At 33.7% G+C, this 14,271-nt stretch overlaps 1 protein-coding gene across 3 annotated transcripts in view; it reads right to left on the reverse strand.

Moving 5' to 3' along the window:
* LOC140439959 (tolloid-like protein 1) overlaps positions 1 to 14,271 on the reverse strand; it is a 740,970-nt gene that overhangs the window by 445,342 nt on the left and 281,357 nt on the right. For all 3 annotated transcript variants that reach the window (XM_072530156.1, XM_072530155.1, XM_072530154.1), the window contains one exon: positions 5,822 to 5,917. In XM_072530156.1, the coding sequence (XP_072386257.1) occupies positions 5,822 to 5,909 (88 nt within the window). In that variant the 5' untranslated portion in view covers positions 5,910 to 5,917. The remainder of the gene's footprint in view (positions 1 to 5,821; positions 5,918 to 14,271) is intronic.

Raw genomic sequence — 14,271 nt, forward strand, 5'->3', positions numbered from 1 at the left:
GGTGATAATTGGTTGACCTCATTAGAGCTAGTTGATGAACTAAAAAAACTTGGACTTAGCTATGTAGGAAAACGAGAGAAATTTTTACAATCTCAACCAAATAAAAATTACGAAGCTGATAAGTGTTTATTTGATTTTACTCGTGACAATACAATTTTATCATATGTTCCTAAAAAAGATTCTTTCCAGGCAACTGAAGGCCTTTCCCTTCCTCTTCTTTGTTGTGGTATGTTATTTAAAGCTTTCTTTGGCCATCTATTTTCATTCATTCGCTTCACGTGACCATACCACACTAGTTTTCACGTGTCATCTCTGTCTACACTAGAATATACAGTATTTGTCTCCCTTCTAATATCTTCATTCCTGATATGATCTTTTTTGGATACACCACACGCTCTTCTTAGAAAATCCATTTCTACTACTTCTATTCTTTTTCTATCTTTTTTCGTGATCTGCCAAATTTCTGCCGCATAAGTCATAATAGGCTCTACCAAGGTTAAATAGATTATCATTTTCGTTTCTTGTCTAATATATTTCGAACATGGTAGAGAGTTTAGAATGTTTACCGCTTTTTTTCCCTGCTGCGTTTTGTTTTCGATGGCACTTTTGGGTAGTGCCTTCTTTAGATATTATAGATCCGAAATATTTATATTCATTGCATGTTTTTGTGTTTCTAATTTGTAAGTATGGATCTTTATTATCATCTCCTATTTTAAGATACTCTGCCTTTGACATATTCATATTGAGGCCCCAATGGTCATATTCTTTCTTTAATTTTTTTAAATGTGTAGTCCATGTCTTCCTCATCATTCGCTACGACTACGTGATCATCTGCGAAAATAGAGTTGTTAGACATTTACCACCGCCAATGTCTATTCCCATTCCGAATACTCGTTTCCTCCACTGCTCCTGGAATCTTCTTCTTCTTTATGTGCTGAGCTCGATTATCGAGCGTTGGCTATCAAATTTGCTATAGTAATTTTGTTGACGGCAGCTCGGAAAAGAGATGCAGAGGATCTGTTAAACCAATCTCTCAGGTTTCTAAGCCATGACGTTCTTCTTCGACCTAGCCATCTTCTTCCGTCTACCTTGCCTTGTATTATTAAATGGAGTATATTATATCTCTCGGGGTGGCGCATAAGATGGCCAAAATATTCAAGTTTGCGATTTTTAACTGTTTTGACGACTTCCGTAACTTTTCCCATCCGATGCAAAACAACTTCGTTACGAACTCTATCCACCCAACTTATTCGTAGGATTCTCCGATACACCCAGATTTCAAAGGCTTCCAATTTCTTGAGAAGTGTATCCATCAAAGTTCAACCTTCGATACCATACAAAAGAGTAGAGAACACATAACATCTCACTAATCTAATTTTCAGACTTAAAGTAATATTGTTTCCACATAACAGTTCCTTCATCTTAAAGAATGCAGCTCTGGCCTTCACTATCCGTATTCTAATTTCTTAACTCATGTCCCAGTTCTCATTTAGATTACAACCAAGGTAAGTGATACTGTTAGTTCTCTCCAGTTGTTCACCATAAGTCGTTACCACTTCCGGTTTTATTGGCGTTTTACTGACGACCATCACCTTTGTCTTTGCGGTGTTTAGCTTAAGGCCATATTCATCACACGTTGTGGTAATCCTATTAATTAAATGTTAAAGTTCTTCGTCATTTCTTGCAATTAACACTGTGCATCCGCATATCTCAAATTATTAATATTGACGCCATTCATTTTTATACCACATTGAACATTATCCACTGCTTTATTGAAAACGAACTCCGAATAAATGTTAAATAGTAGCGGGGGCAAAATGCAGCCCTGCCTTACTCCTCTTCGTATTTGAAGCTCTTCAGAAGTGTCAGAAGTGTTTGCACGTTGATGCCAGTAAAGATTTTTAATAATGCGTAGGTCTTTATCATCAGTACCTACCTGCTGAAGAATGGCTATCATTTCAGTATGTTTTACTCGATCAAAGGCCTTCCCAAAGTCAATAAAACACATATAAACTGGATGTCTGACATCTCTGTACCATAACCTGAATACTAAATAGTGCTTCTCTTGTTCCAAGGTTATTGCGGAATCCAAACTGTGTGTCACCAAGTTGTTGTTCTATTTTTTGGTACATCCTAGAGTGCAAAATTCGTAGAAATTTCTTTAAAACATGACTCATCAAGGTGATGGTTCGGTAGTCACTACATCTTTTTGCATTTGCTTTTTTATGTATCGTCACAAAAGTCGATAGCCGCCGATCCGTTGGTATATAGATAACCAGTTTCATAAATTTTATTAAACAAATAAAGGAGAGATATTTTACCTGAACTTTCGAAGAGCTTTATTATTTCACTCGGTATTTCATCTGGTCCCGTCGCTTTTCGGGCCTTTGCTAATCGTATTGCTTGTTCAATTTCGTCCATAGTTATGTCAGGTCCTGTAACTAATTCGTTAATTTCAAGCTCGGGCCTTTCATCACTAAACAGTTTTTCAATATACTCTTTCCATCTGTCTATTTTATGCAAATTAGTGATAATCAGTTTTCCGTCTCTATCAACGTTTTTTGTTCTGACCTGTCAGTTCTTTTATTTTTTTATACATATTAAATGAATCATGTTTTCCCTGTAATTCTTTAATTTCTAAACATTTGTTTTCGAAGTATATTTGTTTTGCAGCTCTTATTTTAGACCTTATCTCTTTATTAATTACTTTATATATTTCGACGTTTTGGTTCTTAAAATTGCGTCTTTTTTCCAACAAGTTCAAAATCTCATCGTTCATCCACTGTTGCTTTTTTTGGCTGTTCTCTTTTAACTTTGGATTTGAGTTGCTTATAATAGTTTTGATTTGGTTCCAATGATCCTCGATGGATTCTTGTTGTTCATAATTCTCAAAATTGCTCTCTAAATTGTTTGCAATGATCTAGCTATTGTTTCTAATAAAATCCATCAGATGGAACATCGGCACCAGGAAAAGTTTTTACAGACTTTACTGCATTTCTGTAACGCTCACTGATAGTTATGTAGTCAATCTATGTCAACCTGGTATCTTGCAGTGCAACATTAGTTTTTGTATAAGTTTTGTCATCTCAAGGGTTATACTTGGATATACGTACATAAAAAATTGTCAGATCATGAAAATTCTAGTGACCAAATTAACTATATTTTAATTTTTATAACAAGATCTGAAATTACCGAACGCATTGACACTGAAGTGGAAAATAAATGATAAATGAAAAAAAATATTGGAGGGAAGTACTTTAAAGTGTGGTAGCGACAATCAAATTTATTTTGTCATTATTTTTGGCGTTTCATGGTAAAAATTAAGTATTTTTAGTGAAAATAGTAGTAGTAGAAAATTATATAGGTGCTTTGGAATATTTAGATATTTGCCTTCTATACATCTAAAAAAGTTGCCGATGTGATGCTGAACGTCAAAGAAACTGGCAGTAAGTAAACAATAATTAAAGTTTATTTCAAATTGCTCTTTAACTTCTAAATGATTTGAAATCTTTAATTTTGCTTTTCAGAACATCTCAAAGGTTCTTATGATTAAATACACTACTCAACAATTGAAGTGGATAATTTTAAAATTCCTAAAATGAACATATAAAACTATTTTTAAAATAATTATCTGTACTATACTCTATATGCTATCTTTATTGCCAATATTTTTTACATGTGGTTTTTTTCTCCCTATTCTTATCGGCCCTTATCTCGTACAAAGAGAGACATGTTGTTCCAAACATCAATATATCATTCGTATAAAAGTGCTTGTATTGGCTTTACCAGTTGTCAATAAGTCAAGAAATCTATTTATCACAAAAAGATTATGCCGCAACGTCTGTTTAGAACTAGTGCAGCTCGAGCAATTAGTTCGTTGGATCCAACAAGGCATAACTCAACAAGAGGTGACTATGAGGCTAAATGTGTCACAAAGTGTGATAAGTCGTGCATGGAATCGGTACGTAGCAACTGGATCTGCAACATACAGGCATGGAGGAGGAAGAGAACGATCTACAACTCGTCGGCAAGACCGTTTTGTAGTTCTGACGTCAAGAGAAAACCCAACATTCACGGCTTGCAGAATTAACAGTATCTTCAGGCATGCTACTGGACGAGCGATTTCCAGTCAAACTGTCAGAAAACGGTTACTTGCATCCAATTTAAGGGCTAGACGGCGCGCTACCCATCCACGACTAACTAGGGAGCAGCGTGCAAGCAGATATCGCTGGGCGATGGAACACTATCAGTGGAATTTCGAAAATTGGAGGAATTGTCTCTTTACTGTCGAGTCCAGATTTCGTTTGTATACGAATAATAGCCGAATATTGGTGTGGAGGGAAAGAGAACAGCGTTACAATGAAAATCTGAGGGTCCCAACCACTCTTTTTGGAGGTGGATCGTTTGCGTGTGGGGAGTCATATGTTTTGACAGTCGCACGGACTTAGTCGTCTTAATTAATGAGACAATGACTGCTACACGATATCGAGACAGAGTTATAGTACCAATAGTTGTTCCATTTTTTGGTGTAATAGGCGAACAATTTGTTCTGATTGATGATAATGCTCGCTCTCACCGTGCGAGAATTTTCAACGAGTGTATAGAAGCTCATGGCATTACAAGAATGGAGTGGCCACCGTGTTCACCTGATATGAATTGCATTGAACATGTTTGGGCCGAAATGTCTAGGCAACAAAACAGGCTCCTTCAACCGCCCCAAAACTTAGATCAGTTGGCCAATACATTACGCGCGATTTGGGAACGTATACCGCAGCAGTTCATCAATAATTTAATAAGATGTCTTACAAATAGAGTTAGAGCACTAAGGCGACACAGAGGTGGACCCACACTATTAATTTTTTCTTTCGGGATATGAGAAATTGAGCAGGAATAGAAATTTTAGGTTGTTAATTTTACAATTTTTGTTTATTTTCTATTTTTTTTTCTTAAAGAATTTCTTTCCTTCGGTTCATCTGTATGAAAATACGAATTAAAAATAAATCTTTATTTAAATCACTTCATTTTTCTATTTGACCTTATGAACAAAAAATAAATACACATTTTTATAATATCCACTTCAATTGTTGAGAAGTGTATGTTAATTCCATGTGGCTTAATCCAGCTGAGTCGGAATGTACAAAACTCCAGCCTGAAAACTGTGGTTGGCATTTAGATGATTACTTAAAACCAACAGGATTTATTGCAGACAAAACGAGACCAAAACTAATCAATGTTTTACAAATATAATATTTATATTTCTTATTATTTTTGTACTGAATAAAATATCTTTAAAGTTATTTTTTAATTATTAATTAATTATAGTTTGGACAACATTCTATCGGGCACCTCTTATTTTTTATAATTGATAACATACTAAATTACCATTCAAATAATTTGTATCCATTAAACAGATCGGTTAAAGGTCTTTCTTATATTGAATCTTAGACTATAATTCAATTTTAGGTCGCCAATGAATTTTTCTATTTATTTTCGAGCAGTGTATTCAAAAATACTATTAAGCAGTATAACACATCATTCATATGAGCGTGAGAAACGAATTTGGGATGCGCTGTGACCAAAATGGAACATAGACATCAAAGTGCCGCCACTCAAGTGACATGCTGATTCCTTTAGCTCTAAACTTCCGATGTAAACGACCTGACTAAAACAGGTATTACTCTTTGTGTGTAGCCGAAAAAAGAGTAATAGCAATGTTTAAAACTTCTATAGGTATCTATACAAATTCTTTAAGTTTGTTTTAAAGTCTTGAAATAGTGTAGGTTTTAATAAATTAATGTGCAAAAGAAACTCAAAAACTTACCACTGGTAACCTGAAGACAAATAGCTTGTAGGCATAGGATCGACAGTACAAGTCTTCTCCCTGAGGTGTACCGGTTATCTGGGGCCATACTGTGTCCTGAAAAGAAAAAAGTTTATGAGGGTAGGAAATTAGCAAACTTAAGAACTAGTATTGCATACTTGCTACAACAAAATTGCTTATATAAATTTTTGCTTGTTTTTATATTTTAATATTTAAAATAATTTTAGGAAATGGCGGCGGGCGAAATTTTCTAAAATTAGTTTAAATGGGATTATGTGGCCAGTAGTATATATTTTTAAAGCAGCCGCATGAAAAACAGTACGAAAATAGTTTTAATTACTCCTATCATGATACGATGATACCTTTTGATCAGTATGTTACTTCCCTGCAAAAATTCAAACAATTTAACTGAAATTACTTTCACATGAACATATGAATACAAATGATAATGGCCTTCACTCCTTTAACATTCATGTATTGTCAACAGGAAATGCTACATTTTATTGTTTTCCAGAAACCATAGGAGGCAAAGGTTCAAACGAAGTAGTGTTATCTCTGCACGATTTTATCTTTGTTCAGCTCGATCTGTCAGGTCGTCACCTCCACATATTCTGTGATTCATGTGGCGGCCAAAATAAAAACTTCACTGTTTTCCGTTCTCTTCACTATGTAGTTAATACTGCAAAAAGGTTGGACTCAATCAAAGTAACTTTCCTAATGCGAGGTCATTCTTACATGGAGTGCGATCGAGATATGGGTGTGATAAACCAAAAAATTATGGCTGAACTTCCTGAAGATTGGTACACGGAAATTAGATAGTTTCAAGTAAAATCAAATCCGTTCGATGTCGTAGAGGTCGATCAATCACTTATAAGAAACTGGTTACTATTCTTGGACCAAATTTACCATCGAGTTAGAATCTATGGAGAAGCTATGAGCATATTAACGTGTGTATTAAAAACGGCGTAGGTAGGCGTGGCTAACGGTGATACCAATATGGCGGTGGGATCATGGCCGGACTAAATAATATTAAAACTACTATAAAAATATGACTAGTTATGCAGAAGATTAATAACTTAATTAACAACTAAACCAATATATAAATTAAGACCAATCAGAGAACTGGAAATACTGAAAGATCATCCACGCATTTTCAAACACCGAGATTCCTATAATGGACAATGGAAGACGTCAATTATACGCAAACCATTTACAAATTCTGATGAACTACCCGAGAGGCAGTTTATTTTGCCACCAAAATTATATACAGGTGAGTTTTTTTTTAAATTCCCTTTCTTTTCTCTTTTTTCGTATAGATGTTTTTTAGAGCTAAAGAAAATTTCTAAGGAAAAATTCAACGATCTGGTCCACTTGAGTCAGTTTTGCACATCTGAAAGGGCTAGATCGTTCTATAGAGGCTTACTTTACAACAAAAACAACAAAAACGTGAACAAATAAGGAGAAAATAATAAAAGCAAGAGAAATGAAAAACAGAAAAAAATTATTGTTGTCATACATTTCGCTTTTTTACCGTGTTTTTAGTGACTTGTGTTTACATAAAGCAATGTTTCTAAGTTTTGCGTTTTATTTAAAATTCCGTTAATTAGATAATACGTTACAAAATAACTATAAAGACTACTTAAATGAATAAGTACACAAAATATTTAATTGTATGATGATAGTTAGGGTTTTGAAGTTAAAAATTTAATTTTTTCGAACTAACCTTAATAAGCTTAACATCAATTTAGCAAAAGTCAAGTGTTTGCACTAGAGCCTTTACGCAGAAGGCTATATTAAAAATGCGGAACTTTTTATCCGTGTTAGACTGGAACATTTTTAACGATAATCTTGATGTAAATTACCTAGCAACGTTTCTAATAGATAATTATAATCTTGCAGTATCGCAATATTTTCCATTAAAAAAACTGGTTATCAAAGACAGAAGAAGTCCGGTAAACTGGTTCAATGACAACTTAAAAAATATGAGAAATCATTTGCAAACATATAAAATACTTGCTGATTCTACTAAAAACCCAGTACATTATAGCGAATATAAAAGATATAAAAACCATTACAATGCTGAGTTGAAAAGAACGAATAAGCTGGCATATGATCAATTGATACTAACTTCAAAGAGTAGATCCAAGATGTGTTGGAAGGTAATTAACTATGAGCTAAATAAAACAAATATTTTACATAATTCAACAACCAACATATCTTGTGACTTTTTTTTGTTGAAATTGCTGAGAACTAAAATCCCTTCCAAATACACTAGACGACACAATTTTGAACTATCAAAAATTGCCAGCTCCATCGAATTCATTTTTTCTATCTCCAACCAATCACCAAAAAGTGCCCACAGTTATAAAAACATTAAAAAATTCAAATTGTTTGGATACTAATGAGCTAAACGCATCTTTTATCAAAGGCACTAGTGAAATAATTACTAAATCTTTAACACATCTCATTAATAGTATTTTTTCAATCGGGATATTCCCAACTTCATTTAAATACTCCAAGATTGTTCCTATTTTTAAAAAGAGCGATCGTGACCTTGTAAACAATTATAGACCTAGAAACCAATTCGCTAAGAATTTTGCTTAGTTGAAAAGATATGTTGTGGAATGCAAGTTTTAGATTCCCCATGTCTCTCTTAACACCTTTATCAACGTCTGTTTTTGCCTTGCAATTCTTAGAAGGCACAGATTAAAGCGGAATTCTTGAATTTGGTTTCGAAAATTAGTCTACGATTTTATTATCAGATGTCGCTACATTGCGTCTATACGAAGCCATGTTATAGTTGCTTCCTAAGACAGAGAAGAATTATTTCACGTTCAGAGCGCTTGCGAAAGCCGTTCTGATGATGCCTATTGGGCTGAAATACGTATAAACGGATGCGCAAGCTCCCTATACGTGAAATAAAATCTTAACTGTCTTTTCCTTGTTATTTCGATATACTCTGTACGAGTACTAGAAACCAATTCGCTAAGAATTTTGCTTAGTTGAAAAGATATGTTGTGGAATGCAAGTTTTAGATTCCCCATGTCTCTCTTAACACCTTTATCAACGTCTGTTTTTGCCTTGCAATTCTTAGAAGGCACAGATTAAAGCGGAATTCTTGAATTTGGTTTCGAAAATTAGTCTACGATTTTATTATCAGATGTCGCTACATTGCGTCTATACGAAGCCATGTTATAGTTGCTTCCTAAGACAGAGAAGAATTATTTCACGTTCAGAGCGCTTGCGAAAGCCGTTCTGATGATGCCTATTGGGCTGAAATACGTATAAACGGATGCGCAAGCTCCCTATACGTGAAATAAAATCTTAACTGTCTTTTCCTAATTATAGACCAATTTCCATCGTTTCGATATTCAGTAAAATAATAGAAAAAATTCTGAAGAAGCGTCTTATATCGTACTTCGAAACAAATAACTTTTTTACTAATTTACAATATGGGTTTAGAAAGGATCGTTCCAAAACACATGCACTTTTAGATGTGATGAGTGCCATAGTTGATGGCATTGAGAAGCATAATCACTTTGCCATAACGCTGTGTGATCTTCCAAAGGCGTTCGACTGTGTTTCTCGTGATATTTTGTTAAAAAAACTGCATTTTTACGGTATAAGAGGTACTCTTTTGGAACCAATTTCATCGTATCTATTTAAATCGTATCTGAAATTAAGTAGGTAAAACATGGAGTTCCGCAAGGATCAGTTCTGGGCCCTTTATTATTTATAATATATGTTTTGCTAATAAATGATTTGCCCAATTTCATGGCTCTATTTAAAACAGTTTTATCTGCAGATGACACTACTTTTGTTTTTTCTGATAAAAATCGATCAGTTTTAGAAACTACGTCTGAGTATGTAAATTCCAATGCTCAATTTTGATTCTTAGCAAATAAACTTAAACAAAATGATAACAAAACTCAAAATTTAATTTTTTCGTTTACCTTCGATGTGAGTGTTGAAAAAAATAATGTCAAATTGTTGGGCCTAACAGTTGACAACACATTGACTTGGTATAACCATATTGACCATCTTAAAGGTAAACTTTCTAGTAGGTACCTTATTTTTACTTATACAATTAAAACTTGTTACGTGTTGATGTCTTGAAAATAACGCACTTTTCTCTTTTCCATTCATTTTAAAGCTATGGTGTTATTCTGTGGGGAAACTTTTGCAATGCCCTAACAATATTTAAATTGCAGTAAAAAGCAATAAGGATAATTGCAAAAGTTAGCTACTTGGAATCTTGCAAACCTTTGTTTATTAAATATAAGATAATGCTCGTGCCAACATTATGGCTATACAGCGTTAATGTAGAAATACATAAAAACGCTAGTACTTTAATTAAACACTCTGACTTACATAACTATAGCACAAGAGGTACAAATAATATCAGAAGAGTTAAGTATCGTTTGAGTAAATCACAAAAAAACTCAATTGACTATAATATATACAATGTCCTACCTAAGGATTTAAAACAACTTTCGATGAATAAATTTAAAGTAAGTCTGAAAAGATACCTTTTGAGATTTGCTTTTTACTCTGTTAGTGAATACTTTGATCACTTCAAGGCAGTAACATGAACATGGATGTACTCACTATGTTGGTATACGTCTTATTTTGTATATTTTATGTTTAATTTTATGTTATGCGTATTAATGTATTTTTATCTCCTATTGTATTTTGTGTATGTTATATATTATCTTTTTTACTTATACATATAATTGACTTGCTACAAACAAATGTAAAATTTGTAAACGTAGTTAAATAAATCTTGAACCTACCTTCTGAGAAAAGAATTGTGAGAAAAAACCGTCATTTCCTAGACTATTATCCAAGGTAATTAAAACAAGTGTTTTAGACCATAATTAAAATAAATGCTAAAACCAGCTGTCTAATAGAAAAAGGTAACAGTCATCAGCAGAATAATGAGATTAAACAATTTGTTTTATGCTTAAAAGTTATCGTTTGTTTTAATGTTAAATAATTTTGAAACAATTAGAGAATACGCTGTGTAAGCAAAAACTCTTTTGTGTGACATATCCAAACATGCTAATGCTAAAGTTTTCGATGAATACGTATTAGTTTCAAACAGAATTTCATTAGTCACTTAAACCAAAGCCACCTCTTTCCATATTTTAATACTAACAAACCGTAAACTCTAACTCACCCTGAGTAGCTGTATTTCTATGTATATACGCTTTTAATGACTACGCTTGAAAATTAATGTAACTAGAACATATTCCATGAACAAAAACTTGCAAACCCCCAAACAATTAACCGTATATAAGCCCCATTAAAGTAACGGGAACTCCCTCTCAAGTCCAATCACACTGGTTGGAAATTTATTTTGACAAAGTAACCTACTTCGCTAACAACCTAAATGGAAAACCAAGAGAAGCCTCGAAATGCCGACGAATCGAGCGAGATGCTATTGGAAACTTTTAACTATTTTCTAAGTTATTAGCTAATAGCATTAACAGGCTTGGAAAACAATAAAACTTTGTGTTTTGTTTCGAAACATACGAAACTGATTAAAAACAGATAACTTGATCGGAGTGAAAAGTAAACAAAACAAATAGAACAGAGGTATGTAGGTAGAGCTGATTAGAAACTAAATATAACAAAGCAAAGTTTATGTAGAATTTAAAAAATAAACGCTATATTTGCACTTTCCTCTGAAAAATCGTTTCTTAATCAATATTTTTTTACAGTAGATCCGCTAGATCTTTGTAAATTGTCATTATTCTTATTATAGGAAATAAACCAAAACATGTGAACCAAACTTATATCGGTAATAATAATTAGAAAATAGCTGATATTAAAATGGAGGTTTTTACGCTTTTATACTCTTTTATTTAATTTATTGCATTATTAGAATTGGGTGTGTAAACTTCACCTAAACGCTGCATTGGAAGCTGTTGCTATAACAGCATGGTGTCCAGAACAAATCACAGTATGTAGCTTATATATTCCTCTTAATTATTCATTGACAAGCATTGAATTAGAAAACCTAATATCTCAAATTTCTGGCCCATTTATTATGGTTGGAGATTTTAATGCACACAACACTATGTGGCTCTCCACAAATACCTATGGTAGAGGTAAATTAATCGAAAATGTCATTAACAATACTGATATTGACTTGATTATTAATTATATTAAATACCGAAAATAGTACATACTTTCATATTCAGTCAGAATGCTTCTCATCAATAGACTTAAGCTTATGTGATCCAAAAATACATCCATTACTAACTTCGCATTCTCTAGACAGCTTATTCGATAGCAATCACTTTCCCATTATCATTACTAACAATGCAGTCAAATTGAAATATACAAAAACGAGATGGAAAATCTCAGATACTAATTAAAACTCTTTAAACTGACTGTAAAAGGACGCACAGATGTACTCAAATATCAAAAAAACATAGACGAAGACATAAAACAACTAAATCATTGCATAGTTTCGTCCTCAAAGGAGTGTATCGGCAAATACAAAATTACCATAATAAAAAACACGTTTCCTGGTGGGATGACTCATGCAAAACATAGCAATCATCAAACATCATCGCAATTCAAGGAAGCAAAGAACTTAAAACAGATTCCGAAAATCTCGCACTCTAGCTGACTTAATAGATTTCAAAAGGCTCAGAGCAAAAACAAAACGCATAATAAAAAACAATAAACAAAATTCATGGAATCATTTTACCAGCTCTATTACCAAAGATACCCCACCGACTTAAGTATGGTCAGAAATAAAGAGAATAAAGGAAAAAAACTTGCAATACTAATCATCCCATTAATATACCTTTCAGTTTGCAAGAACTAAACGATGGCATGCTTTCGACAAAATGCCCAGCTGCAGGCCCTGACGATATTCCCTCTATCTTTTTAAAAACCTTCACCAAAATACATACAAGAAAATACTCCAACTGTTCAATAACATTTGGTCTTCCCAAAAATTCCCGTCACTACGGAAACAATTCCAAACGATTCCTATCAAAAAAGGCGAAAGTCATAACGGCCAATATCTCTCACCTGTACATTATGTAAGCTTCTACAATAAATGGTTAATAAAAGATTATTTTGGTACCTTAAACAAAATAAAATCCTATTTCAATCAGGCTTCAGACCAAATCAATGCACCATGGATAATCTTGTACTTCTGAAATCAACAATTGCGACTGCGGTATCTAACAAAAACGAAGTCATTGAAATCTCCCTTGATATCGAAAGCACTTTTGACCCTATACCGATTTCTGTGATACTAAACAAACTAAACCAGAACATGCTATCCGGTAATATATATTCGTTTATAAAAAATTCTCACAGAGCAATCCTTTAAAGTAATTACTAATAGCAAAACTTCCCTACAACACACAACCACAAACGGTGTCCCACAAGGGTCTGTTATAAGCAGCAGACTATTTCTCCTTAGTATTACCGACTTTAGTTCATTCATAAACTACCCTGTACAATACGGAATATATGCTGACGACATAATATTATTCTGTTATGGAAAGGTCACATCCAGCACAAATACTTTACTACAAAACACGCTAAGTAATATAAACAACTAGGCCAGTCAATCCGGCCTTAACTTCTCCCCATCCAAATCCAAAGTTATTCATTTTACCAGAAGATAAAACACGCAATCTCCAACCATTCCTCTGAATGGAAATGTTCTCCAAGTAGTAGACCAAATAAAGCTTCTCGGCATTATTTTCGATAAAAAACTTTCCTGGAGACCACACATTCGAGAACTTAAGGGTAGCTGCCTTTAAAGAATGAATCTCATTAAACCACTAGCTCATTATAGTTGGGGAGCCGATGAGGAAACATTACTAAAAATATATCAAGCTCTTATTCGCTCCAAACTTGACTATTGTGGTGTTCTCTACATGTCATTAAGTAAATCACTACTACGTTCACTAAATGTAGTCCAAAATACTTTCCTTCCTTCGACTCTGTTTAGGAGCATTTCGATCCAGTCCGGTGGAAGGGATTCAGGCAGAATGTTTCGAACCTTCGAAACGACGACAACAACTTCTACTGCTCTATTTAGGCGAGTTTCAGCAAATCCCACAAATCCCACAAGCAACCTTAGAGACAATTACCAGTTATTAATAATCCTAGAATGGTACCGTCCACTATACATATGTTAATTCCTTATGTAGATATCATTCTGTTGTCGACTAGACCCAAACAACAGTTTGTTGTCCCTCAAACCCCTCCATGGATATGTAAACTTCCAAATTTCAATATCGAATTATCCAAATATAATATATATATATATATATATATATATATATATATATATATATATATATATATACCCGGTATTTAGGCGCCTCGCCCTTCCGGTAGGGATCTATGGAGCAGTATCACTGAGCCGCAAGCCCTTATCTCTTGCCGTACTGCTCCACCATAGGCCGATC

The sequence above is a fragment of the Diabrotica undecimpunctata genome, chromosome 4, assembly GCF_040954645.1.
Source record: "Diabrotica undecimpunctata isolate CICGRU chromosome 4, icDiaUnde3, whole genome shotgun sequence".
Taxonomy (NCBI): domain Eukaryota; kingdom Metazoa; phylum Arthropoda; class Insecta; order Coleoptera; family Chrysomelidae; genus Diabrotica; species Diabrotica undecimpunctata.